General features: G+C 34.4%; 6 protein-coding genes, 1 long non-coding RNA gene, 1 other non-coding gene and 2 pseudogenes across 10 annotated transcripts; 8 read left to right on the forward strand and 2 right to left on the reverse strand.

Annotated features, from left to right (window-relative positions):
* The first annotated feature begins 55 nt into the window (after nt 1-55).
* LOC104755403 (thioredoxin-like protein CXXS1) lies at nt 56-1,058 on the forward strand. The gene is made up of 3 exons (XM_010477778.3): nt 56-272; nt 518-640; nt 762-1,058. The coding sequence occupies exons 1-3, from the start codon at nt 195-197 to the stop codon at nt 915-917; spliced, it is 357 nt and encodes a 118-aa protein (XP_010476080.1). The 5' UTR covers nt 56-194; the 3' UTR covers nt 918-1,058.
* Nucleotides 1,059-1,162: 104 nt separating this feature from the next.
* LOC104755404 (sulfite exporter TauE/SafE family protein 1-like) lies at nt 1,163-3,144 on the reverse strand. Its single transcript, XM_010477780.3, has 4 exons — nt 2,270-3,144; nt 1,820-1,972; nt 1,603-1,731; nt 1,163-1,518 (listed from the first exon to the last, which is right to left on the reverse strand). The coding sequence occupies exons 1-4, from the start codon at nt 3,035-3,037 to the stop codon at nt 1,210-1,212; spliced, it is 1,359 nt and encodes a 452-aa protein (XP_010476082.2). The 5' UTR covers nt 3,038-3,144; the 3' UTR covers nt 1,163-1,209.
* A 780-nt stretch (nt 3,145-3,924) lies between these two features.
* On the reverse strand, nt 3,925-5,663 carry LOC104755405 (putative xyloglucan endotransglucosylase/hydrolase protein 8). The gene is made up of 4 exons (XM_010477781.3): nt 5,313-5,663; nt 5,004-5,104; nt 4,715-4,917; nt 3,925-4,455 (listed from the first exon to the last, which is right to left on the reverse strand). The coding sequence occupies exons 1-4, from the start codon at nt 5,515-5,517 to the stop codon at nt 4,047-4,049; spliced, it is 918 nt and encodes a 305-aa protein (XP_010476083.1). The 5' UTR covers nt 5,518-5,663; the 3' UTR covers nt 3,925-4,046.
* Nucleotides 5,664-7,792: 2,129 nt separating this feature from the next.
* On the forward strand, nt 7,793-7,872 carry TRNAL-UAG (transfer RNA leucine (anticodon UAG)). Its single transcript has one exon. It is a non-coding gene; the product is annotated as a tRNA-Leu (tRNA).
* Nucleotides 7,873-7,977: 105 nt separating this feature from the next.
* Nucleotides 7,978-9,992, forward strand: LOC104755407 (putative dolichyl-diphosphooligosaccharide--protein glycosyltransferase subunit 3A pseudogene; annotated as a pseudogene). The gene is made up of 2 exons (XR_015585887.1): nt 7,978-9,068; nt 9,577-9,992. The product of XR_015585887.1 is annotated as a putative dolichyl-diphosphooligosaccharide--protein glycosyltransferase subunit 3A pseudogene (transcript).
* On the forward strand, nt 9,234-10,314 carry LOC104755406 (nuclear transport factor 2B-like; annotated as a pseudogene). The gene is made up of 2 exons (XR_015585888.1): nt 9,234-9,892; nt 10,168-10,314. The product of XR_015585888.1 is annotated as a nuclear transport factor 2B-like (transcript).
* Nucleotides 10,315-10,385: 71 nt separating this feature from the next.
* LOC104755408 (uncharacterized) lies at nt 10,386-11,144 on the forward strand. Its single transcript, XM_010477784.2, has one exon. It carries the CDS (start codon nt 10,743-10,745, stop codon nt 11,010-11,012), a length of 270 nt encoding a protein of 89 aa, XP_010476086.1. The 5' UTR covers nt 10,386-10,742; the 3' UTR covers nt 11,013-11,144.
* Nucleotides 11,145-14,223: 3,079 nt separating this feature from the next.
* LOC104755410 (pectinesterase/pectinesterase inhibitor 18) lies at nt 14,224-16,841 on the forward strand. The gene is made up of 3 exons (XM_010477785.3): nt 14,224-15,123; nt 15,530-15,794; nt 16,006-16,841. The coding sequence occupies exons 1-3, from the start codon at nt 14,428-14,430 to the stop codon at nt 16,695-16,697; spliced, it is 1,653 nt and encodes a 550-aa protein (XP_010476087.2). The 5' UTR covers nt 14,224-14,427; the 3' UTR covers nt 16,698-16,841.
* A 5,080-nt stretch (nt 16,842-21,921) lies between these two features.
* On the forward strand, nt 21,922-24,811 carry LOC104755411 (tryptophan synthase beta chain 1). Its single transcript, XM_010477786.2, has 5 exons — nt 21,922-22,443; nt 22,827-23,192; nt 23,612-24,045; nt 24,195-24,289; nt 24,404-24,811. The coding sequence occupies exons 1-5, from the start codon at nt 22,129-22,131 to the stop codon at nt 24,589-24,591; spliced, it is 1,398 nt and encodes a 465-aa protein (XP_010476088.1). The 5' UTR covers nt 21,922-22,128; the 3' UTR covers nt 24,592-24,811.
* A 626-nt stretch (nt 24,812-25,437) lies between these two features.
* On the forward strand, nt 25,438-27,164 carry LOC147923329 (uncharacterized). The gene is made up of 3 exons (XR_015586268.1): nt 25,438-25,791; nt 26,018-26,818; nt 26,911-27,164. It is a non-coding gene; the product is annotated as an uncharacterized LOC147923329 (long non-coding RNA).
* Nucleotides 27,165-27,176: the final 12 nt, after the last annotated feature.

A 27,176-nucleotide genomic window follows, 5' to 3' on the forward strand; every position in this document is an offset into this window, starting at 1 on the left:
TGTAAAACGTTCATCAATATAACTGGGCCACACTTTTTTGTCAATTAATACAAATAGTTTTTGTTCTCTCTCGGTCCCATCTCATCGTAGTAGAGATAGATAAATACTGAAACATTGTTATCTTTTTTTTACAGGATAAAACCAGAAGCCAATCTAATACGTTAGAGATTAGAAAGAAAAAACCTTTCAAACAGATGGCAAGAGTTGTTAAAGTTGATTCTTCAGAATCATGGGACTTTTATGTCAGTCAAGCCAAGGATCAAGGTTGTCCTGTAAGTCTCTCTTCATCATGTAGGAAATCAGATTTTGTAGGATAAGAAGTTTTAAGGAGGTTGTGATTTGGTTAAAAACCGATTCTTTGTAAAAAAACATTGCTTTAGGATATGATCATATGAACTGTTGAGAATGAACCAATGAATTTTACTTTTAGAGGATTGTGACATGAATGGGTTTTGGCTTGTCTGGTTATATGAATTTACCAACAAAAGGTTGTTTCTTTGTGTTCTTTTTTTTGCAGATTGTGGCTCACTTCACAGCGTCATGGTGTATTCCTTCTGTGTTTATGAACTCTTTCTTCGAAGAGCTTGCCTTTAGCTATAAGGATGCTCTGTTTCTCATCGTTGATGTTGATGATGTCAAGGTAAATCTACTACTTATGTGCCTTTCTTCATGGCTTTTTTGTTAAAGAATTGAACAACTACTTACTTAACTGGTAGATAATTAATGGTTTTTCTTTGTTTTTACTATGTTGGATTGGTCAGGAAGTGGCGAGTCGACTAGAAGTAAAGGCGATGCCAACTTTCTTGTTCTTGAAGGATGGTAATGCGATGGACAAAATCGTGGGCGCAAACCCTGATGAGACCAAGAAAAGGGTCGATGGTTTCGTTCAGTCCTCACGCGCGGTTCCTATTGCTTAGAAATATTGTATATATGAATTAAGAGCAGAGGAATACTAATAAAATTTGTGTGAAATGTAAGTTTGGTATATGGTTTGTGTGATAAATCAAGTGTAAGTGTACATTTCTATAAATACAATTACTATATCTGTTTTACCTACAGTCAGAATTTGCAGCAGACAAAATAAAAATCTCAGGTTGTGACTCTTTTTGTATCGGTTTAGTCTAAAAGAGTTGCTAGCTTAGCTTAATAATTCAAGATTCAAGAGACCAAATGAAAATATTTTATTAGCTGGATTTATATAATTTTCAGTTAACAGGGTAATTTGAAACCCATATAGCGACCAGAGACAAAATCATTCCAGACATTAAGAGCTCCATGTGTTGTCATCAGTAAAGTGCTGAGTGCCATGACGATACCTACTGCAAACACAATGATTGAAGCCCTCCCATACTTGGCTATAACCTTCTTAACCACCATTAGTCCTACCAAAGACGCTACAAAGCAAACCAAAGCGAATATCGCAGCAGTTCCAGCGTGTTCCATGCCTAGTAATAAGTACTGGATTGCAGACATTGATGAAGAAAACAAAACCATGAAAGAACATGTCGCTGCGGTTACCTGTATAGTACAGAGCACGGTTAAACTTTGGTTCGAATGGGATGCTTTGATTCTAACAAGTAACAACACAAGTCAAGAACATACCTCAGGAGCAATACCGATTTGGAGAAGAAGAGGACTAATAAGCATTCCACCGCCAATTCCAAAAAGGCCACCCAAAACTCCAGCCAACAGAGCCATTACTGGAAGCATAAACTTGTTCTGTCCAATATCCTGTGTGTAAGTCCAGTTTCAGATTCATCAAACATGCTGACTATGACTATGCTAATATAATCAAGTCTACACAGTAATATTATTGGACCTTTTCAGAGTCTTGGTTATTATTATGTGATGTGTGGTTGCTTTGGACACTGCCACTGAAGCAAATCCAGAGAGTAAAGAAGATAGTGAGAGGTATCTGAAGCGACGAGAGGAACCAGTAGAGACCTCCACATGGCTCGATCGATATGATACCCTGTGCAAATCCAAAGTAACATCTGTCACTAAAAAATACACGTAATTCTTGACCATTCGAGTGCAGAATAAGTCGTTAATTTCACAAAACTTCAATCATTTCATTTTTTTTTATAAAAATATTGTATATATTAATCACCTAAACGATTTTTCTCTTTCTTTTTAAGATATGAGGACAAACAAACATTTCAACTAACACAACTTTTTGTTTGTCGTCATATATATTTCAAAATTCTCTTTTTACGGCAAACAAACAAAAAAAAAAAAATTGAGGGAAAGAACACAAAAATAATCATACCTGACCGTATTTGTTTCCGCGGAAAAGATTAATGGAGAAGAAGAGTAACCAAATGATCACTAAAACTCCAAGCTTCATCCATGGAAACCTAACCATTCCTCTCTCTCCCACATCTTCTCTCAGAAGCGGCAATCTCGCTCCCTCGATCCCATCATCGTCCTTAGGACTCCTAATCTTGGCTCTCTCCGACTCCAAATTCCAATAAGAAGCCCCTTTTTTACAAGTCTTCATCGTTGACCACGCAAGAAACACAGCGAAGAGGAACAACACGAGCCAGTTAGGGAACATACGGTTACAGATCACACCAACACTTACTCCAAGAAGCAGACACGGCTGAACAGTGAGAGCTAAATCGAAATCTATTAAGGTTTTGTTGTCTCTTGAGTTAGGGTTTCTAACGAAGATGTTGCATGCAACGTTCGCTAAAGAGACTCCGGTTACCATGAACGCAGAGAAGCTCGACGCTGTTTTCATTTCGAGACCGGCTACGATCGTCATTATCGAGAGGAAGAGACCGCCTCCGCCGATTCCTCCGGCGCTCGAGATCGAGGCGGCCAAGAACGAGAGTACGGCGGCGATTATTGTGGGAATAGAGAATTCGATTGTGGATTGGTTGAGACTTGGTGGGAAATATTGGAGCCATTGGCTTGTTGTGTTGAGGATTTGATGTTGGTCTACGGTTGTTTCAGATACTGCGATGGCGGATGGGTTGAAGATGATGAAGATGGTGATTAGGGAGAGGAGTAGAGGGACTAAATTGATCACCATTTTCTTTGTTTATGTGTGCAACTCTTCAAAAGGTTTGGGGCTCTTTTTTTTTTTTTTTTTTTTTCTGTGTGATGCTATAAATTTTATGCTCATTATTGATTGGTTTTATTTACTTCTTTATACTTCATCTGTTTATATAATAGATGATGTTTTAGGATTTTCATATAAATTAAAAAGAAAACATTTAATATTACATTATTTATTTATAATAACATATTTTCATAATTGTTAACAAATAGTAATACATCAAATTTTTAAATTTTTATTTAATGATTCTTAAAATTTACAATTTACTAACATTAATTAGTTAAATTTTACAGAAAATCAATCTTTATGATATAAAGAAAAAATTCTAAAAATCATATTTTGTGATATGATGGTCAATCAATATATGGGTTTAGTCAACTGCAATTTTGATGCAAACAAAAATAAAGTCAACTACCGAATAAATTAAATAAAGACAATTTGGTGAAAAAAATAAAAAACTAAAGATGACAACTGCAATTTTTTTTTTTTTTTTTTTTACGATTTTGTAGATCTACTCGTATTAGATTATTGGAATATTTTAATCATAAGGAGCTCACTTCTCATATTCCCTAGACTTGTTACTAAGGTAGTTGTTAAAAAACTGGTAATAGAAAAATATAATTTGTTAGCTACAAAAGACTATCTCACCAAGTTACATTTTTCTATTGGACAAAAGTTCACTTCTCATATCACCAAGTTACATTTGTCTTTCTAATGTAGTAACAAAGATGGTCATATATTATCGAATGTGTAGATTGGGCAAAAGTGTATGTTCTCTTGATATATCACAAAAATGCTACTTCTTTTTTATGTAGTTTGAACCTTGTAAGTTGTAAACAAAACCATGAAAAATAGCAGACTGTATAAAATAATTAATTAAATAAATAAACAGGAATATAATCCAGAAGATGAAAAAAATGATTATTACAGCAACCATTTCCACTTAATACACTTTTAAAAGCAAAACCAAAATTGATTTTTTTTAAGCCCAAGGGCTAATGGAACACTCCCAAGGAAGAGTAGGAAACCTCTCAGTGTCTTTGCAATAATCATATACGACGAGATTACGCTGCACCCACGCATAGTCCATCTTCTGTGTCTTGGACAAATGCCACGCGTCGGACTGATCCCACCAGTTCTCTGTTGTGGTGGAGACGCATGCAGGGAATGGATCCTTCCAACGGCAGCCTTCGACGGCGAAGTCCTTGTATGAAGAGACGAACGGAGCTTTTTTCCAGTCAGTCTTCTCGAGACCTCCACGTGTCGCCCAGTCGTCTCCGTTCCAGATGCTGGAGAACAAGTACATCGGCTTCTGGTTCGGGAAGAAGTCGTTGTTTGGTACTTTATCGCTGTTCTTGTATACTCTGATCGGTACTTTATCCACGAAGAACCTGATTTACATTGTATTCAACCGGGTTACACTTTTGGTTGACCAATCGATAAAATTGTACCTATGGTTAACCAATTCGGTTCGATTTGGTCTAGTTTGAATTTGTTACAATTTGGTTAAAGTAAGGCTAGCTTTTTGGTCGGTTTGATTGAAAATTTTGTATTCCGTTCCCGGTTCGTAACTTATAAGATTCCAACCCATAATTCCCGGTTCGGTTAGTGATATTTCTATGGTTAACCCAAGATCAAGATAGGACTTACACGAGCTGGTGGTTGTTCCAAAGAATTGAGTAGGTGTGGTAATCCTTGGTCGGGTCGAACCATAGGGAATGTCGCATCTCCCGATTCCCGGTTCCGTTCTTATACACATTGGTCTGGATAATGTAAGGCTCACCGGTTCGGTTCCCTAGAAATTCGAAATCTATCTCGTCTCTCTCCGGTCCTGCTCCATTCTCCGAACACATCTGCTCATCAAACGTATAAACTATTAATCATACAATTGAGTCTCTTATTTTAGAACATTGAGTGTTAAAAAAGAACGTCGGCTCACGTAGTAAGCGGTGACGACGCCGGCGGAATCGCCGCCGACGAGCTTTAGCTTCATACTGAACCATCCGAATCTGTACATGTGCTTTGTCTGAAATCCACATCCTGTTTTTTATTTTCATCCAATCAAAATATTCAGAATATAATCTATGAAATAAAAGTTTAGGTCCAATCATGTTATTTTACTATAAATTATAAGACAGACTTATTATAGAATTAAGTCGGAAGTCGGAAAAGAGTCTCAGTGTAATAATTTTTGAAAAGGACGGCATTGATCCAAGCTAAACCGGAAGCAAATCGGATTTGAACGTACCGGTATCGTTGTCTAATGAAAGATTCCAGATCTCTCCATCCTCGGAAGTCGTGAAGTGATTTTCAGACCACATGATGTTGAAATTCTCTTCGAACGACTGTGTCGGTGTTGCTGCGATAGATGAAGACGCCATTAGAGACGCAATGAAGAAGAATAGAGCCGCCATGGAAGAACAGCTCGTGACTGTTCTCCTCTTCGTCTCCATTGGTTGTCGTCTCTGCTTCGAATAATTTCAGTTTTTCTCTTAGTTCCGTGAGTGGGAAGAGTATATAGAGCTTTCTTTCTTGCTTTAATTATAAAGACCGGGAAATTACTGTTTTGACCACTAATAATTCTTTAAATTTATTATTTGAGTTAGACTTTTGATGCGGTTTGTTTTTATATCATAAATCATATAATCATGATGATATTTAACAAAGTTGTAAAAAAAAGGCAAAAAAATAGGTAAAGAAAAAAAGTTAATTAGAGAAAACTAACAGTAAGCTCAATGGATTTATATTACTTTTTTGAAGTGTAAACAGTTTTGGTTATAATTTAACCGGTTTAGGTACCTAAACACAGACCGGTTTATTCATTAAATTGACGAGATTGATCACTTTAACCATATTGATGTGCTGCAAGGGATACTTTGGGAATTATATAGAAAACAACAGAGGAACATGGAGAATTGGATCGCCAGGCTGCCACCAAGTGGAAGTGGGATCCATATTGAAGTGTTCATGTAAAAGCAAAATAACAAAAGACATTATTTAATTCTCTACAACAAAATTCTTTGGTTACAGCCTTTCACATATTTAAATAAAACTTATATAGTAAAATCGAATACATCAATGTGAATATGAAACCCTTTAATCAAAAAAAAAAAAAAAAAATAAATCTATAAGAATAACAAACAAATAATACGCAACATGCTTCGGACAGACCATAACATTTTCGTTCAACTAAAAGAGTTTGTCTCTCATCTTTTTTTTTTTGTTAGCCCAAGACAAGGCACGTGAAGCAATCACGTTACGATTTATGAATAAGAACTAGATATTCACCGTGGTACAACGTAGGGCTATTTTTTTAATTAAAAATGTAGTTTATTTTATAGATTAACTATATATATATTAATGTTTAATTTATATTTTTTAAATGTACAACCTTACAAATTACATTTTTTTATATTTATAAAATGTAAACAAACCAATAAAATAATTAACCCGTGGTTCAACCAGTTCGACTAATTGGCCCAGTAACCTAAAAGGCTTCCGGTTCACCTTCTGGTCCAGTTTTAAAAATTATGTCGTTTATTGATTAGACCGATTGTTTAAGAAATGTCTGTATGGATAAAATATTGTTTTGTAAAATTGAAAACTTAATATTAATTAAATTAATTATAATTAATATTTAATGTTAAAGGAAGTGTTTCCTATTGTTTTGGAAATTTTATTAGGATAGAAAATATTGTTTTCAAAAATCAAAACTTAATACTAATTAATTAAATAAAAATAAATTAATATTTAATACTAATGGCATGATTGTAAATATGTTGCAACTTTAGGATTTATTTGTTAAATGTCTCAAAAAATATATATATAGATCCAGGCAAATGATATACCTGGAGTTACTAAATTATTAGGTTGACAACGATTATTAAATTGGACTGTCTCGTCTATTATCTGAAATTCTATACTTTTTTTTACATGATTACTAATTTATTTATATGGTTTTGAATGTCTCAGATCTAAGGTAAGCAGAACGCACTTACTTATCATAAATAAAAATATATGCAACTCGACCTCGTTACTCGTTACTTTAGACTATAATTGTAAAGACTACAATAGATTATTAAGATTATGATTTCTAATAAAATGAAATGATTAATGATACATTCATACCAATGAAAGGATTTACTAGAGATAAATTGTTAGTAAATATGTATGGTCTAGTTTGAGTTTAAGTATATAACTCTTACTCTTGTGGAGACTTTAATCAATCACCAATTAGCTATGAATGTCTCAGATCTAATGTACACAGAATGCACTTACTTGATCATATTAAAATATACGCAACTCGACCTCGTTACTCATTACTTTTAGACTATAATTCTAGAGACTATAATAAAATCATTAAGATGATGAGATATAGTACTAATGAAATGAAATGATTAATGATACATTCATACCAATGGCAGGATTTACTAGAGATAAATTGTTAGTAAATATGTATCACGTATGGTCTATAACTCTTACCCTTGTGTAGACCTTTTTTTCAATCACCAATTAGCTATGAATCTCTTTAATTTATATATTAATCCATGACTATCTCTTTTTGTACTAAAAGTGGTTTTTCATATGTTTCTTATATACAATATTATCTAAACATGTCGGCATGTCGGTCCTAATAAGATTTGATATGAGAGCAATAGTGTAAGCGAATGACTACACTATAAAATAACACAAGTAATAAAAATTAGTGTGTAGTCACATTAACAATAAGACAGTTTGGCCGAGTGGTCTAAGGCGCCAGATTTAGGCTCTGGTCCGAAAGGGCGTGGGTTCAAATCCCACAGCTGTCAATTCTTTTTACTATTTTTCATCAATTCCAACCAAACCCTCTAGCTTGTGAAGAAGGTCTAACACCAATCTCGAACCTATAAAAACATTGATTTTGAACAGTTCTTCACTTCTCCAGTATATTGCGGCGATTCCAAGATGGTCGTTCAGACGAATCTCTCACATCGTATCATTGTCCTCTTCTTCTTGCTTCCGTTACTATCTGCCCTAGCTGATTCGGCTTCGGACTCAGATCTCATCAACGAGCTCGTCTCGCTCCGATCATCATCCCCCGATTCAGGTGTGATCCATCTCTACGACGACGACGTTTCCAAATTCTTAACCTCCGTACCCACACCGAGACCTTACTCACTCATCATCTTCTTCGACTCCGTCGATCTCCACAGCAATAGCCAGCTCCGTCTTCAAAAGCTCCGCCGCGAGTTCGGACTCGTCTCCTCCACTTTCATCTCCAACAACAATGGATCTAATAACGGAACAAAGCTCTTCTTCTGCGAGATCGAGTCAACTCACTCCGAAGCTTCGTTCCACCTCTTTGACGTCGAGACGTTACCGCACATTTCCTTCGTTAGCCCCACGACGGAGAACTTAACAGAATCTGATCAAATGGACGGTGGAGATTTCGCCGGGTTAGCAGAATCGATGACAGAGTTCGTCGAACGGTTAACAAAACTCACCGTTGGTCCAATCCAACGACCACCGCTTCTGACAAAGACGCAAATCGGAATCATCGTTGCGTTGATCATAATCTCGGCTCCGGTTCTTGTCAAGAAGATTCTAAAAGGAGAAACACTTCTCCACGACCGGAGAATCTGGTTAACCGGTGCGGTTCTCGTCTACTTCTTTAGCGTTTCCGGGACGATGTTTAACATTATCAGGGAAATGCCATTGTATGTTAAAGATTATGAAGATGAGAGTAAGTTTGTTTTCTTTATGGAAGGATCAGAGATGCAGCTTGGAGTGGAAGGGTACACTGTAGGGTTCTTGTACACTGTGGTTGGGTTGCTTTTGGCGTTTGTTACTCATATGCTTGTTCGTGTTAAGAACCTTAACGAGCAAAGGATGACTATGCTTTTGTCTCTGGTCATATCGTTTTGGGCCGTGAGGCAGGTTGTTTACTTGGATAATTGGAAGACTGAATATGAAATTTACCCTTATTGGCCATCGAGTTGGCGGCGTTGATTGATCTTCACGTAAGGTAATTTGATTTTAGGTTTCTCAAGTTTCTTGAAATTGAGTAATCATGGTTTTGACTTATCATAAACTAGTTTAGTATAAACTAATTGAGTAATTGATTCATCTGAGTGAGAGAACATACATACCCGAGTTTAGAAGTTTAGGATCCACCATTGTTTGTGTTGAATGATTGATTTTAAGGACTTATACATACCAAAGGACTTGCTTCTGTGTCTATTGAGAAGAGTACGTACTCCACCAAAGAAAGATTGCTTCCTAAATGTGTGAAGGTTTTGAGAAAAGTTGAGAAAATATTTTATATATGCAATACTTGACCTAGAAGAAATCTTGTTAAAGTTAAAGACTCTTTGTTCTTTTCTTTTACCTTTGTTTGCAAATTAAGCATCTTTTCCCGCACCCTAGAAGTTAACTCCTTTAGATAACTCATGTTTATATAGACCTTTTTAGTTTTGCTAAGAAAATATTCACTTGATGTTCAGTTTTCTTTGGGTAAATTTTGACAATGGCAGAGACAAATAAAGGAATGGAAGAAGAAGTGGCAAGTGCTTTTGTGCTACACTACTACCATCTCTTTGACAACGATCGATCTTCTCTATCAACTCTCTACAATCCCACTTCGTTGCTCACTTTTGAAGGCCAAAAGATCTACGCGTGGAAAACATCTCCAATAAGCTTAAGCAACTCCCGTTCGATCAATGTCGTCATTCGATCAGCACCGTTGATTCTCAGCCGTCTTCAATAGCCGGTGGATGTGGCGGAATAATCGTATTTGTGAGTGGAAGCCTCCAATTACATGGGGAGGATCATCCTCTTAGGTTTAGTCAGGTCTTTCTCTTCTCTATTTGTGATCTGATTGATAATACAAGGTCTCATTTGGTTAAAACAAAAGGCTTAACTTGGATAAAACAATGGCTATTTCAATGTTTTTAACTTGTGCTAATAAGGAACCGACACTAGTTTCCCATCGGTTAATCTCGGACCAGCCATTAGGGCATCTTTATAATCTTCAATTTTTAGTCTTGTTACTAAATATGTATGAGGCTATAGGTATTTTTCTTTGTTGGATTTTTTTAGCTGACTGACATATTTATTAACTGCAGACGTTTCACTTGATTCCAGTTCTACAAGGAAGTTTCTTCGTTCAAAATGAGATGTTTCGGCTCAACTATGGTTGAACTTATTATCCTCAATGCTTGTAATCAATAAGTACTCAAATAATTAATGAAAATCAATAGTATTTCATTTTATCTAGTAAGTAAAATACATATTGATTTTTGTTTTTTTCTGTGTTATTTTCATATATCTAAGCAAGTTTTCAAGTTTATCTAAAAACATTCGGTAATTGTAGATTGGACAAATCCATGCTATAAGAATAAGTGGACTAATTAAGGATATACACATGACATGATCCACTAAAAAAAATAAAGCAGAATAAGAATATTTGTTCTCATATAATCTTGTCGCCTCAGTTGTTATTTAAAAATAGTAAATATATATCTCTATTCGTGTTTAGAATAGTAAAAAATCAACGCAAAAATCGGACACATATGAGGCCATGTCTATCGTTTGAATCTTGACCATCCCCTTCTACTCAAAATCATTTCATTCTCTCCCAAGAAACCATTTCTCTCTCTAGCTCTTTTCCCTGATCAAATCTTCTCACGAACTAAAAAAAATGAAGAGTCGAAACAGAAACTTAGCAAGCCTGAGTTTAATGATAATTACGGTATTGACGTTGACGAAGATTGTGGTAGGACAAGAAGCACTACTAGGTAAGAAAGTAATTCCGCTATGCCACAGAGAATGTATGCCAATATGCATGAAAGTAACCGAAGCCACACAAGAGATTTGCGACAATGCATGTCAAAAAGGTTGTGTCCAGCTTCAAGGTCGAGGCACTGGACTTTCAGCCACGGATCAAGGAGTCGATATGGTCATCGCATAAATTATACTTTCTAGTGATTGTTTAACGCTATATAGTTCCTTTTCCTTTACATGATTAGATTGTAAATTCCGGTTTCATCGTTCGTATGATATATGCATTATTCCAGTCTCTCCCAAAGAAAAAAAAAATTGGTGTTTTTAGAGAACACAACTTCGTAATCTAACACATTAATTAAAATTAAATAAAAGCAGAGATTCTTTCTTCGTTGCAAGAAACGTTTTGGATCGATATTTGATAAAAGTAATGTTTTTACCATAAGACTTTTTCAACTAAATAGAGAAGAGTGCATCTAGAATTTGTATTATCTTTCTTACTTTAGTGGGACTTATCCTTTTGGAAATTGAATATATGAAACTGACCCTAGTGGCTGGACAATCACAAAAGTCGAAGACAAGAAAATTTTAATTAATCTACACTTGCAGATAAAGAGTTATATCTTAAACAATCACTGGAAAATAAATTAAAAATAAACGAGGAAAAATAATTAAAATAGAATAAAAGAATAGAATAAAAAAGGATCAAACAATTCAAAATAGTGTTTAAATGTTGAAAAGCATAACAAGTGATGTGTTAACATGTAGTTGGGTACTTGTTAAAAACGCAACAAATGTCGTCGAACAAAAATTTGTTTTTCATCTTTTATAAACTTTTTTAGTTAGTTTGGGCGTTTTATGAAATATTAATTAGTATTATCTTACCAGCATTATATATTGTATTGAAATTTGTAGTAACATTTTTGGATTGAAAACGCTCATGTGGGTATCAGTCAGTCATCTTTGTCCGCACACGAATTTCAGTCATTGTTTAAGTTTTAATCCGTGAATAGGTCAGGAGAGGATATACATAACATGTAGTACTACTACTACTGGGTTGGTTTCTGTGCCGACTCCAAGTCCATCTACCCCAAGACCACATGTTTTTACCGTGCTACCACTCCCAGTCACAGCTATAGTAGATCTTTTTGACTTTTCTCTACCACTTTTAATCTTTTATTACAGAAAAGCAGGAAAAAAAAAATGTAACATAATCTGCTTTAAATGTTGATTTAATAGATGAAGTTAAAAAAATGAAAAATTGATAATCTCATCTATAAATATCATTTTGGACCGACAGTAAAATAATACTATCATTTTTATTAAGAAATAGAAAAATATACGATTAAAATAGTGTACGTTGAGTGATGTCAAAAAAGAAATAATAGTTTATGTTCAGTGATGTCAAAAAAGAAATAATAGTGCACAGTAAAACCTCTATAAATTAATAATGTTGGGACCAAAATATTTTATTAATTTATAGTGATATTAATTTATCTATAAATTAATAATTATTGTTTTATAGTGTAAATTAATAATTATTAATTTGTAGATATATTTTTAATATTTTAATTTTTTTAAATTATGAATTGAGACAATTTTAACATAGACTTTCAGATGTTTTAAATTATATGGTATTGGAATTGAATTTGTAATATTTAGAAAATATTATTAATAATAAATTACAAATACAATAGATAAAGTCACTTATACACATGTCATACATAAATTCAAATTTATGAATAATAATATCAATTGTTATATTTTAATAGTCAATCAAACTATCAAAATGTAAATGATGGTTATCTAGAAATTGAAAGTTTTTTATAAAATGTAGCTATCTTTATGACATGTTACAAAACATTTTATATCATTACAGTTTGAAAATAAAACATAACAATTGTTTTATAGATATGAGCTGTAGGAAAAACATACATTATTATATCAGCACATATATATATATATATGTAAATTTTCATGATTATTAATTTATGATATTATTGGGACCATATTTTACATTAGGATTTTAGAAAAATTATTATCTTATTATTTTATCGAATTTTGTTATTTTTTACACTGGCCCGACTTAGGACTAGCAAATTTTATTAATTTATAGTGTTTATTAATTTATAGAGTATTAATTTATAGAGGTTTTACTGTACGTTGAATTGGTACCAAACCCATATGTGTGTACCAGTCATTCATCGTTGTCTTCCCCCAAATCTCTCTAACGTTGAAAAAACTAACGTTGTTTTTTTTAAGCAGACGAAAAAACAAAAAGCTAGATAAGAAGTACTTCCTTTGTTTCATATTAAGTGTCATTTTAAGAGTTTTCACACATATTAGGAAAATCATTAAATTTTCTATTTTTCCCCTTATTAATATATTATACAATTTTTTCTATTGGTCAATACATTAAATTAGCAGGGATAAAATTGAAAAATTTACCAAACAACTATATTGGAAATACAAAATGACACTTATTTTGAAACAAAATTTACAGCCTAGAATGACACTTCATATGAAACAGAGGAGTATAATTGCGTTTTGGTTTCCGCTCCAGGTAACCACCACATGTATATCGTGCCACAGCTCCGATCCACTGCATGCCTCCTTAACACTTTTAACATACTGTAGTACATTTGGAAATGATTAAAATTAATCTGCTTTAAACTTTATTTTGAGTTTTTAATACATAAAGAACAATTACTTTTTTTTAGGGGGGCATATACTAAGGAAAATTTTACAATGATATAATAAAGCAGAGTAGGTGGGTGTATTATAGCATAATATATGATGACTGATACCACTTGTAATTTTTTCAATTTTTAGGATGGAACTAATTATTCTAATTAGCGTCAAACAATACATCTTTTGCGTTAATGTTTTGTTGCCAATACTTATACGATCCATTATGTAACAATACAACCAGTTCATAGTTGAATTCATAATTTAAAGTCAATTATGGCTGAAAGATAGTTTGACAAGAGTATCATTACCTGCGGACTTTTGATTGAAAAATTGTTTTTATGCTGTTTTAATTCATGACTAATTTTGTTTTCTCTTTTTGTACCGGTGAGTTTTGTTGTGGAATTTGAATAGATTGATGGGGAACTTCAAATTTTCTCTTTCTTATACGTCAATAATTTTGGTAATTTATAGTTATTACATTTTTTGTCAATGTAAAATTTTTACACACGTTATTTTGGTTTAGATGTTCTTGAACAAATTTTTCTTTCCGTTTTTCTAATAAATTAAATATAAGATAAATATAAATACGATTATCATGCTAATTTGTTTATTGGAGTGCCTTCCTTTTTTTTTTCTACTATCAAATTCGACAACTTGGCAAAACAAATTAATATGTCTAGCTAGTGGGAGTAACACTTTTCATCTTTAATATAAAAAATAAGATAAGCATAAAGTTTTAGTTTAGTTTATAGTGTATTTGGTACACTGCTAGTGAAAACCATGTGCAAAGAAAAGGAAATCATAACACTTCATCATGTACTCCACTCACTAGCGTTTTCTATATAATGGCATGATTCGCCTAGTGTAAAGGCCAACACAAACAAATCCTTTTACCACTAAACTAAAGACCAATGTCTAATTCAAACGAACCACTTCTTTCCAAACCAAAGTCTCTTAAGCACAAGAATCTATGCCTTGTCCTCTCCTTTGCAGCCATTCTTGGCTCTGCAGCTTTCTTTGCAGCCCAACTAATCTACACTAACACCACCAATGATGATTCCGTATTAACCCCGAGCCAGATTTGCCATGGAGCTCACGACCAAGAGTCATGCCAAGTTCTCTTGTCCGAATTCACGACGTTGTCGCTCTCAAAACTCAACCGTCTTGACCTATTGCACGTGTTCTTGAAGAACTCGGTGTGGCGGCTTGAGAGGACGATGAACATGGTGAAAGAGACTAGAACCCGTTCGAACGGTGTGAGAGACGAGGCAGTTCTGGCTGACTGCGAGGAGATGATGGATGTATCAAAGGATCGGATGGTGAATTCGATGGAGCAACTCCGAGGAGGAAACCTTAATTTCGAGTCGTACTCAAACGTTCATACTTGGTTGAGCAGTGTGCTTACAAACTACATGACGTGTTTAGACACTACTAATGAACCAAAAGTCAAGCCACAACTCGAAGACTTGGTTTCTAGGGCTAGAGTGGCTCTAGCCATCTTTGTGTCCGTCTTGCCTGCTAGAGACGATCTCAAGACGGTTCTTTTCGATCACTTCCCGTCGTGGCTAACTGCTCTCGACAGGGAGCTGTTAGAATCTGATCCCAAGGTAGTCAAAACCAACTTCATATCTTACCAACTACTACAATTAATATGGCCAACTACAACCACTCATAGGTGGGTTAGTGGTAGGATGGATTTCGGGCTGAGGGTGAGATTCCCAATATTCCCGGGTTCGAATCCCCACGGCTGCAAACACCTTAAGTGGCCACCGCAGAAAAATTTAACATTGGGCTATGCGGCCTCCAGGAACTACTCTTGCCGCCTTTGGGACGCACGCCAAGCCTTCGGGCTAGTGGGCTAGTCAGGGCCCACTGGGCTTTGGATATCTGGATTATCAAAAAAAAAAAAAAAATATGGCCAACTACATGTTTTGGATATATTCGCTTGTTTACTTTGACGGTTTTACCTAATCCAACGTTGAATCAAATTCTAAAACTTTGTCCCTCTATTAGACAATTAAAGTGAACGCGAACGTGGTGGTGGCAAAAGACGGCAGCGGAAAGTTCAAAACAGTAAATGAGGCAGTGGCGGCAGCACCAGAGAATAGCAATTCAAGATATGTTATATACGTGAAGAAAGGAGTTTACAAGGAAACTATAGACATAGGGAAGAAAAAGAAGAACTTAATGCTTGTTGGCGATGGCAAAGACGCTACGATCATAACCGGTAGTTTGAACGTTGTTGATGGATCCACCACCTTCAGATCAGCCACTATTGGTAATATCATATTTTTCTTTTATTTGTGTCTTTCAAAATATAAACCTCTCCTATTAAAAACCAACTCTTATATATTATAATAATTTGTCTTATATATTATAACCAACTCTTAAGTCATGGACTCATGGTAGTAAAATTAACTTCAAAACGTTTCTTTTCAAATTACAATTTTGTATCCGAATAACTTACAAGATCCGTTTAAAACATATAGCTGCCAATGGAGACGGGTTTATGGCGCAAGACTTATGGATCCAAAACACTGCCGGGCCAGCAAAGCACCAGGCTGTGGCTCTCCGAGTGAGCGCTGATCAAACTGTCATAAATCGTTGCCGCATAGATGCGTACCAAGACACACTCTACACGCACACACTACGACAATTCTACCGCGACAGCTTCATAACTGGTACCGTAGACTTCATCTTCGGAAATTCCGCGGTGGTGTTCCAGAACTGCGACATCGTTGCCCGAAAGCCTGGAGCTGGTCAAAAGAACATGGTTACAGCTCAAGGAAGGGAGGATCAGAACCAGAACACAGCCATTTCCATCCAAAGATGTAAAATAACCGCTAGCTCTGATCTTGCTCCTGTAAAAGGATCTGTGAAGACGTTCCTTGGACGGCCCTGGAAGTTGTACTCAAGAACAGTGATCATGCAGACTTTCATTGACAACCACATCGACCCGGCCGGCTGGTTCCCTTGGGATGGCGAATTTGCGCTCTCGACATTGTATTACGGAGAGTATGCGAATAGTGGTCCTGGAGCGGATACGAGTAAGAGAGTGAAGTGGAAGGGATTTAAAGTTATTAGAGACTCGAAGGAGGCCGAACAGTTTACTGTGGCCAAGCTTATTCAAGGAGGATTATGGTTGAAGCCCACTGGAGTTACTTACCAAGAGTGGCTTTGATTTAATGTTATGTGTTCTTTGTACTCTGTGTTGCGTTATGTTAGTTTGATGTCGTTCTCTGTTTTGTATGGACTTAACCAACGACATGCTCTGTTTCATGAAGTTGTTAGGTTAATGTTTAATAATAAATTCCGTGACGAGGCATATCGTAATATGAATAACTATTAGTCTATAACACTACCTAATATTTCTATTTGAAATAACTAATCATACTCAGACTTCATCACACAAATCCTGAAATCCATATAAGATTTATGGGACCAAAACTTTTGAGAGTATTCTCATGAATCTGATTAAGTTATTTGATGACATTATTTATCAAACTAACCTATACTGTATTTAAATTGAATTTGAAAATTAGTCCTTGTTTCTATTTTTTAGAAACTGACATTTATATCCAATAATAACATAACGAGTCTTATTCACTCTTTCTTATCTTATTAGACAACCAAAACAAGGAAAAAAGAAAGAAAAAAACGATTTCATTAACACTTTTGGTTGGTTTTTGTTTGGAAAACATAGATATAACTAAAGAATTTTGTTCCATTGAAAATTGTGAAAAATCTACCCATATTTAAAACCGTACACACACGAGTCGGGCCGGCTTGAACTTGAGTTTGGATAAGTGGACCTTCTGTAACCTATCAATCTTGTTCCACGTTTTTTATTTTGTAACTTTTACTACAAGACTTGAACCAGTTAACGCAATCAAAGTCTCCTTTTGATGCCGCAACTGACACGTATAATTCAAAACTGTAACAGCTCAGGAGGATTCTCTTTAATGTCGCAATTAAGCGTGAATATTGGCATCGCGGTAACCATGTATGCGGTTTCCAACCGAGGCTATTACAAAACTTTAACTCTCTTCTCTTTGTTTTTTTCTTCTTTGAGAGTATGAATAAAGAAGGCGTTGATAGATGTGCTACTGATCATGCGATGCGACGATCAAAATCTAGTGAATTAATTTGACAACGACTTGACAAACTTGATGTTGTCTTATATGGCTATATATGATATCTCATTTGTGTCTATTATTGTAAGCGCATGTATCACACGTGACAAATTCGATGGATCTGGATTCAGCAGTGGACGCCCGGAGGCTTGGATCGAATTATTATTATCTGAAAAGGTTCCATCGGAACAAAAATTTATTTTTTTAGAAAATTTCTTAGAAAATTTCCCAATGTAGATGCTCTAATGATTGGAAAATAGTCAAAACTAGATATTCACCCGGTACGTAAGGCTATTTTTTTATAAAAAGAAATGTAATTTGTTTTATAGATTAACTATATATATATAACTAATGTTTAATTTATATTTTTTTATAAATGCACAAACTTATAAATATAGATATATTAGTTAGTATAGAAATTAGAAAGTATTTTGTTAGTAGTATAAAATTCCTACGTGTACTAAAAGTAGGAATATTATATCGAACAGTAATAATTAACTATGTATGTTTTGTTCATATATTCATAGAAAAGTAGATGTTATATTCAAAAAATGTAAACAAATCAATAAACTAACTGACATGTGGTTCAATCCGAAAGACTTCCGGTTCACCTTCCGGTCCGGTTTTAAAAATATTGTTGTTTATTGATTAGGCCGATTGTTTAGAAAATGTCTGTATGGAGAAAATATTGTTTTGTAAAATTGAAAACTTAATATTAATTATATTAATTATAAACTTAATACTTAATGTTAAAGGGAGTGGTTCCGATGGTTTTGGAAATTTTATTAGGATAGGAAATCTTGTTTTCAAAAATCAAAATATTAATTAATTAAATAAAAATAAATTAATAATTAATGCTAATGGTATGCTTGTAAATAGGTTGTAACTCTAGGATTTATTTGCTAAATGTCTCAAAAAAATTTATATATAAATACTTACTAACCAATCAAGAACACGCATGTAAACTCCAGCTAGTGTTTGTTGGTCCAACACTATATATATATTTCTGTTTTATTTAGTTATCCCTTAATATAATTTAAGACATCTTAATTAACTCATGTTATTTTAATTTTGTTTATAACAATTTTATAGAAAATATAATTCAATTTGTAAATCAACTATAACTCAAACATAACTCGAACTCAGATATATTTTAAAACAATTTTATTAAATTATGATTGACATTTGACAACATATATAGGTTAACTTTGAGTTACGTCTAGAACTCAAGTTAAATTAAACCGTACTATAGCAAAATACGATAAACTCCATGTTATGGCATTATTTTATGATGATTACAGTCCTACTCATCGTGAATTCATCGCTAAATGTTAAAAAAATTTGTAAGTTTTGCTGCAGATTTGAAAAAATGAATGGAGATTTTTTTTTTGGTTCTATGTCGATAGTTTGATTTTCCATATATATTTATATGAAAAAGAGTTAAATATATAATTAATTAAAACTGATAACTGAGTTTACAAAATTCATCGAAATGCAGGTTTCTCGTTTTTTAATGTCCCTTTTTACTAAACCTACGTTGTGTTTTAGTCGATTAGATTTTTATTAATTTTATTTTTAGTTATCTAATTAACTATTTTAAGATAATTATTACCACCAAAAAAAAAAAGATACTATATATAAATGTATTCATGCAAGAGGATATGGAACCGAATGTCAAAAAACAAAAATTTACTTAGAGAAAAGTTGTTGTCAACAACTGTAAATTAGTCACACCAGTATAGCCAGAAAAGTTGCTGTAAATTAAGAACCGATGTTTTCTTCATTCTAAACCGGAATCTCTGACACGATCTGAGTTATTAAAGAGTGGGTCTGAGTGTGTTAGGCCTACGCAGATGGGGCTTATGTTTGAACTGGATCAGCCAACTTCTCTATCTTATTTACTTTTATGCCATTTTCATGGGCCTTAAGTTTCATTAACCCTCTTAAGTCTTAACCGCAATACGCCGTTACGATTTTTGAATTCAATTAATTTGGATTTTTGTTTATACAGTATACTCTTTTTAGTTTGATTATATGGTTTTCTTCTACTACCTAATATAACCTATACCTGCATTTTATTGAATGACAAAAGTGAAAAGAATTACACAAGCGCTGATAAATTCAAATAGAAAAAGGTAAATTTAATAAGAAGGTCAAATGTCAGTTTTTTTTGGGTCAAATGAACAAATACACATTCATGAAAGCCCATATATCCACTGATTTTGTGGTAGGATTTAAGCAACTTAAGCCATGGGTAATCAGATAGTAAAACCCATGAGTCAATACATATACATGCAAAGTCCATGATTAGTAAAGTTTATTTAATTCACGTCTAAGAAATAAATGAAGAGAACATAATTAGTGATGTTAAACAAGTGAGAGACAAAGATAATCGAAACTGATGGAACGTTTCTGCTGGAGAAAACATTTTTCTTAAATTAAAAAATAAAGTAAAAAAAAAATGACAACATATTAATCATGGTTACGTGTTAATATTATTTCCTTGTAGTCGTTGTCTTGGTTTAGGCTCTTTAGGTTTCCGTGCAATGGTGTGCTTAACTAGAGTACTAGACTTTAAGTTTTCTCTAACATTTTGTCCGTGTAGTGTGCTTGGTAAACGTACATATATATACTTAAAGCTTCCACCAAATTTAATGTCATTAACCATTTAAAAAATCGAACGACGGGAAGTTTCCTTATACATAACAAACAGACTTGAATATTTGAATATTGATTTCTAGAAAGGGGTCACATATGTAATATGTGGTAGAGGGGAGGTAGTCATGAGTCATGACCATAAAGAAACATGCAGACCAGGCCATGTGATGTAATTTGAAGATGCCAAATTGGTCATATTCGACATATATAAAAAAAAAGGGGAATTTTGTGGATCTGTGGGGTTGGATAGAGCAATAGAGCTGACATCTGCGGTGATATATATATATAGTGGCCATGAATTTGACGTAACGAAAAAAGAGGAGAAGAAAATGTGAGATACTGATTAATTATCCCTATCCAGACCATATAGAGATATAGAGATAGATATTTCTCTTATTGTGTGGTTTAGAATACGAAACTTAGATTAATAGGAAAACGTTTTGACAACCTTCAAGGCAGCTGGTATAACCAAGCTAAATATTTCCTTCTAGTACAAGACTTTATATGGGTGGGACGGGACTCTCCTTCATGGTCGGTCACATAACGAGTATCATACGCTTTTTATTGTCAAAAATACGGAGTTTGTATATTAGTAGGACGTTATTGACCAGCTCTTATAAAGACTTCTAAATGGATGAGACTTTACAAAGAAAAAGAATGAAGAATAGTTTACTGTTTCGTAATTTACAGTTTTAAAGGAAATAACGCTGATTTTTTTTTTTTAAACGCTGATTTTATAGAAGCTCGAGTGAGTTACTGGTGATTAATAACAAAGGATGGAGGACATCGAACCTGTACGCTATAATCTTGCATCTGCCTATGTTTAATGCCTGAATTAATCAGAAATATATGAGAGTTTATTTACATATTAATTATGTTACTTCTTAATAAATGTGATTTCATATGTCAGCATAGTACAAGCACAATTTAAAGGTGCAAAAAGAAACACGAATAACCTTATCCTCAAGCATAACGAAAGCTCATGAAGCAGTGCATTTAATAATTAACGTTCATAATTCTTCCATGTATTATGACATTGTTTGGTAGATCTCATATTTTAGATTCACTAAGAATCAGATGTCAATATGTTAATCCATTCAATATTCCTTGTTGATTTTGGAACTAGACTTTTATGAAACTTAGCATAATATTTCTTCAAGGAAAAAATTTGTATAGCTTTTTTAATCATATTAAGTTTTAACAGAAGAAGAAAAAAAAACCCTATATACATATATTTTCAACTCATTTGTGGTGGCGCGGTGGTAATGTTTCCAAGGCCAAGAGGGTAGATTCATTATTCAGAGCCTGAGTTTGATTGATTATTCCATGTGAAAGTATTTTGTCTAATAAGCCACGTAATTTAGTCACCTGAGCTTAAAGTCCGAACATTTTACCCCGCCCGTACCAAATTTTCAGAATGATCCAAGATTTATTAACTCACTTCTATAATAAGTGAGAATCTTAGATAAAATACGGATCAAATCTTTCTCTAGTTAAATAAATGAAAGTGAGACGTAATTTTAATTTCCATGGAATTAAACCGAATATGGATCTTTAACTAACAAACAAACTAACTAACATGCATTATATCGTCATTTTGTTGTCAATAATGATATATATATATATTTAAAAAATCAAGAGGACAACCGAACAAATCCAACAATGTGGTAAACATGTATAAACTCAAATGATTGCGCAGTAAAAAACAAACCATACTCGTTCAGAGTATATAAAAAGACACATCAACACATACTCGTTCCGAAAGAAAAAATCTCAAATAATTAATTATCAGTGTTCCGAAAAAGATACAAAAGGAGAAATATGTCGTCCACTAAAATCCAGGTTCGAGGGCAGCTACTTCCTAGGATTCCGGCAAGAAACCACCGTATGATATACTCGGTTGTTTGCGGAGTTTCGACAAAACGTCACCACCGTGAAAGCAGTCTACTCAGCCGTGAAACTTGTCCATCGTCGGATTCTGTCCCAACAAAAACCGATAAGAGCCAGTTTCTTTGTGGCGACGTTGACGGTAAATTCGGGAGGTTCGGTGGGAAGTTTGTACCGGAGACATTGATCTCTAGCCTGAAAGATCTCGAAGACGAATTTAATTGTCTTTTGAGCGATCAAGAATTTCAGGTTGGCTTTTTTCATATAAACATATCTATAAGAGGGGATTGACCTACGGGTAAAAATAAAATGAATAGGGATTTTTTTTTTCTTTTTTTTGATTTTTTTAGGTTACAAATACAACCGACCATATTATCATAGGAGACACGAATTAGTAATTAGTACGGTCCAAAAAAAATGGATATTCCAAAAAGCGTACGGACTGACGCATATTCTTCTTTTCTTATAACAAAAAGAACTAAAGAAGTAATAACACACATTTGAAATTGAAGATAATACATAAGCTAGATTGAGAGAGAGAGCTTTTTAAAATTAAAAAATGATTATTGATATATATATATATATATATATTTAATATGTGTGTTTTTATTTTTAATTACGATTACAATTAGGAGGAGCTTACCACAGCGTTAAGAGACTACGTAGGAAGAGAAACGCCTCTCTACTTCGCCGGACGTCTAACCGAACACTACAAGAACATAGGTCGAACCATCGGAGTTGGGCCTGAGATTTACCTGAAACGGGAAGATCTTAGCCACTGTGGGTCTCACAAAATCAATAACGCTCTTGCTCAGGCCATGATTGCCCGGCGGCTTGGTTGCAGCCATGTGGTGGCTGCCACAGGAGCCGGACAACATGGAGTCGCCACAGCTGCTGCATGTGCAAAGCTCTCCTTGGAGTGTACTGTTTACATGGGAGCTACTGATATGGAGAAACAATTCTTTAATGTACTTTCCATGAAACAGCTTGGTGCTCAGGTAACTTGCCAATACTATTTTATACAGTATAACCGAACTTAACCGGATCCATTTTGCAGCAAAAATTTTGTTATCTAGTAAAATAAAATACATATTTGACAAAAAAAAAAACAAAAAAAAAGTAAAATAAAATACATATATAGAACATAAAGTTTTTCACATATGTTTGTCATTTTGTGTTTGAACATTTTGGTCAATTTTAAAAGTTACGGATGTAGAAAGACTAAAAGTAAAGGACCACTTCCATGTATAATAGATACTTTATTATATAATGTAACAACAATACAAAAAAATTCACCACAAAATTTAATTTGATTTCTATATAGATGAGTTTTTACTTTAGATATATGTAGAAAAAAAAAATCCATGCATGTACAGATCATAAAAATTGTTTTACATACTGATCATGATCTTAATAGGTGAAATCAGTAAAGGGTACATTCAAAGATGCAAGTTCAGAGGCGATTCGGCATTGGGTCGAGAACCTAGATTCCACATACTTCTTATTGGGCACGGTCGTAGGACCGCACCCATGCCCGATAATGGTACGTGAGTTTCAATCCGTGATTGGGAAAGAGACAAGAAGGCAAGCTCATCAACTATGGGGTGGTAAACCTGATGTATTAGTGGCTTGTGTTGGAAGTGGCGCAAATGCATTGGGTTTGTTCCATGAGTTTGTTGGAGACGAGGATGTGCGGTTAGTCGGTGTCGAGGCCGCAGGGCTCGGTCTGGATTCTGGGAAACATTCAGCTACTTTGGCCGTTGGCCATGTTGGTGTGTACCATGGTTCCATGAGCTATTTATTGCAAGATGATCAAGGACAGATACTCAAACCACACTCCGTAGGAGTAGGGTAAGTGTGAGAATTATAATCTCGACAAATTTGGTTACCTGTTTTTAAAAAAAAAAAATGATTTCAGACAATCTCTAAGTTAATCGTCTCGGTTTAGTCATAAGCGACGACGTGATACTGACGTAATAAAGCCTCACATTTGGTCGTAGGTTAGAGTATCCTGGAGTTGGACCAGAAATTAGCTTCCTGAAACAGACCGGAAGAGCTGAGTTCTACACAGCAACAGACCAAGAAGCCATTCAAGGTACCTCCCCCTACCTGTATATTATATATATAGTTAGTTTACTTTGCTACTAATTAATCAAGAATTATAATTACAGAGATTAACGCTTAATCATATATATATTGTCGAATTCAGCGTGCATGCGATTGAGTAGATTGGAGGGAATAATACCGGCACTGGAAACGTCTCATGCGCTCGCGTTCCTTGACAAACTCATTCCTACTCTACGTGATGGAGCCAAGGTGATCGTGAATTGTAGTGGCCGTGGCGACAAAGATCTTGACACTCTCATCCAACGAGGCATATCTTTTCCTAATTGTTGACTCAACAAGATTCCGTATTACACTCATCAACTCTTCCAGAAATCGTATATATAGCCGTATAGGTGCAATATGATATAACCATCACTATAGATGAACTAGCTAGCTACCTTAAATAGCTCAGCTCCCTCATTATTTCTTATCATTAAGAAGTGGTATAATGAACAAACGATATGTAACTACAATTTTATATTCAAACGCTTCAAAAAGATGGACCGTTAAATTTTTACGTGTTAATTTACATCTACGTTTAACACTTATCAAGAACATTTATAGATACTACTGTTGAGATTTTTCTACAAATAATGATGAAATTATGGCACAAATTTATTAATCCTTTACAAAAAAGTTGTTTCTTTAGTTTTCTAAGATCCTTTTTGTATTTTATGTATGATTGAACTTCAATCATTGAAGTCTTTATCCATGACCATGAATCCATGATCCAGAATTTACTTCCGTCTGTTCCAAATTTACATTTATAAAGTATAATTTACATTTATATATCTTTATATTTTCTTTTTGCCGTCGACAATATACAATTTATTTATTTTCAACGGATGTGGTGTTATAGACGGAAAGATCATCAATCATGGCTACGTTTTGAAAACGAATTTTTCAGCTTTTAGATTTCCACAAACGTGTTTTTGCTCGAAAAAGGATTAAGAAGAAAAGGAAAAAAAAGTTGTGTAGTGAACCAAAACTTTAAAATTTTAACTAAAGCACAAATTTCTACTTTATGTCTCGTCAAATCTAAAAAACATTTGATTTGAACCAAAAAAAAAAAAAATCTAAAAAAACATATGACATATCACCAAACTTATAACTGAGTTACACAATTAAAGAAAAACCGATGATTTCTTCGATTAAACCGGTTTCACCTTCCTTAACCGCAATCGCCGGCGTAAGACGAACAGTTCCGGCAAAGCTTCAATTTTTACCCTTACCCATCATCGGAAACTTCCAAAAGCCTAATCCTTTCCCTCTAAAGCCTCTTTTGTCTGTTCAGAGTTTGTCCAATTTCACTTTGGCGGCGCAGCAGCGGAGGAGTGATGTTTTTAGTGTTGGAGCTTAAGAAAGGGATGAAGTCAATGAGTGGGATGAATTATATATAGTCTTATCATTGAGTAAGTTGAAAGAGCTGTTTTCACAGGGAAGTTTGATACTTTGATTCACCAAGATACTGAGAGCAGAGGACCTAGAAGGGTTAGTTCTGGAAACTCGGTTCCCGGTCAAAGTATTAAGCTTTCATTTATAGTGTTGTTGCTAGATGAATACGTCTGATTAGTTCTTTGAGAGAAAGCTTAAAGAGTGAAATGAATCTGTTAAATTCTGGAAATCTTGAAGCTGACTTTTGTATAGATTCAACGTTTTCTAGATTAAGCGTGGAAGTTACTGATGGAACTGTGTGATGATGATTTCGGTTGTTCAGGTGGCAGTGACACATACGATTGGACGGACATATAGTAGTGACAGTTCGTATGTCTAAAATCGCCATGTCCTTCATGTATTTGATTCGAAATGTTTGAATTCAGGTGGATAGTGGCACAGTGTGTTCTACCACTTTTATAATCAAGTCTCATACATATCCTTAGACCAGATTTCGTTGACATTAAGCGTTGGAAACACAATGAAGCGGATCTCAAGCACTGTCGGCCTCTAGCATCATGATCTTCTAAAACCCTGTTTAAACCTGTTAATGCCCTTGATGCTACCATTGCAATTCTTGGAACTTTCCTCTATTCGCAGGTCAAAAGGAGTGAAGATAATAGACCATTTTCACAGTCTGTGCAAGGCTTCTTTCTCATTATTTGTCTGCTCTTAGATGGGAACAAGAGAGGCAAACGCAAACACACAAAGCAGACAATTAAGGGGCTGCAGGAGAGGTTGCTCAACGGGATTAGAGAAAAGCTTGATGGTGTAGTGGTGAATGGTTCAATGGAAAGTCGATATTCAGGGAATCTGAATTTGTCTTTTGCTTACGTACGTTGAAGGAGAGAGTCTGTTGATGGGGTTGAAGGAAGTTGCAGTGTCTAGTGGAAGTGCTTGTACTAGTGCGAGTTTGGAGCCTTCGTATGTGTTAAAGAGCTTTGGGTGTGGATGAAGACATGGCTCACACTTCGATTAGGTTCGGGATGTTGATTGCGTTGGGTAATCTTGTTAACAACTCTGTTTTTTCTGTACCTGTCTGAAGAGAGCTCCAGAACTTCCAATGATAGATCTTACGCTGAAGGTAATGGTCTCACATACGATATTCCAAAAAAAAAAAAATGGTCTCACATATGGTTCTGCAAAGCAAGTTATCTGATGTTTTCCAGTTTCCAGTTTTTTCAGAACCTAAGAAAAATGGGGAGTACTTGTTTATCACGATCAGCCTATCATCTTTTCTGCATCATATTTACCTGAAACATCCAGGACAATTTAAGAGTTACCACACTATCCAAAATATATTTCAAAATGTTTTTGATATAGAATAATCATGGAAAATATTTATGTTTAATATTTCTGAATTATGTAAAATATTTTTGTTTTCTTTTTAATGTAATATAAGTCATTGAAATAATTGTTTTATCCTTTTAGATTATTGAAAT

Source organism: Camelina sativa, chromosome 17, assembly GCF_030686135.1.
Source record: "Camelina sativa cultivar CO46 ecotype springtype chromosome 17, ASM3068613v1".
Taxonomy (NCBI): Eukaryota; Viridiplantae; Streptophyta; class Magnoliopsida; order Brassicales; family Brassicaceae; genus Camelina; species Camelina sativa.

Excerpts from the sequence above, each read along its gene's own strand:
- LOC104755403 (XM_010477778.3), top strand. The coding sequence starts at position 195 with ATGGCAAGAGTTGTTAAAGTTGATTCTTCAGAATCATGGGACTTTTAT. Across the intron at positions 273-517 it reads CCAAGGATCAAGGTTGTCCT|ATTGTGGCTCACTTCACAGC; the intron begins GTAAGTCTCTCT and ends TTTTTTTTGCAG. Across the intron at positions 641-761 it reads TTGATGTTGATGATGTCAAG|GAAGTGGCGAGTCGACTAGA; the intron begins GTAAATCTACTA and ends TGGATTGGTCAG.
- LOC104755404 (XM_010477780.3), bottom strand. The coding sequence starts at position 3,037 with ATGGTGATCAATTTAGTCCCTCTACTCCTCTCCCTAATCACCATCTTC. Across the intron at positions 1,973-2,269 it reads GCGGAAACAAATACGGTCAG|GGTATCATATCGATCGAGCC; the intron begins GTATGATTATTT and ends GGATTTGCACAG. Across the intron at positions 1,732-1,819 it reads ATAACCAAGACTCTGAAAAG|GATATTGGACAGAACAAGTT; the intron begins GTCCAATAATAT and ends ACTTACACACAG.
- LOC104755405 (XM_010477781.3), bottom strand. The coding sequence starts at position 5,517 with ATGGAGACGAAGAGGAGAACAGTCACGAGCTGTTCTTCCATGGCGGCT. Across the intron at positions 5,105-5,312 it reads TTCATTAGACAACGATACCG|GATGTGGATTTCAGACAAAG; the intron begins GTACGTTCAAAT and ends AATAAAAAACAG. Across the intron at positions 4,918-5,003 it reads GCGTCGTCACCGCTTACTAC|ATGTGTTCGGAGAATGGAGC; the intron begins GTGAGCCGACGT and ends TTTGATGAGCAG.
- LOC104755408 (XM_010477784.2), top strand. The coding sequence starts at position 10,743 with ATGAAGAGTCGAAACAGAAACTTAGCAAGCCTGAGTTTAATGATAATT.
- LOC104755410 (XM_010477785.3), top strand. The coding sequence starts at position 14,428 with ATGTCTAATTCAAACGAACCACTTCTTTCCAAACCAAAGTCTCTTAAG. Across the intron at positions 15,124-15,529 it reads TGTTAGAATCTGATCCCAAG|ACAATTAAAGTGAACGCGAA; the intron begins GTAGTCAAAACC and ends TCCCTCTATTAG. Across the intron at positions 15,795-16,005 it reads CTTCAGATCAGCCACTATTG|CTGCCAATGGAGACGGGTTT; the intron begins GTAATATCATAT and ends TAAAACATATAG.
- LOC104755411 (XM_010477786.2), top strand. The coding sequence starts at position 22,129 with ATGTCGTCCACTAAAATCCAGGTTCGAGGGCAGCTACTTCCTAGGATT. Across the intron at positions 24,046-24,194 it reads CCACACTCCGTAGGAGTAGG|GTTAGAGTATCCTGGAGTTG; the intron begins GTAAGTGTGAGA and ends ATTTGGTCGTAG. Across the intron at positions 24,290-24,403 it reads AGACCAAGAAGCCATTCAAG|CGTGCATGCGATTGAGTAGA; the intron begins GTACCTCCCCCT and ends TGTCGAATTCAG.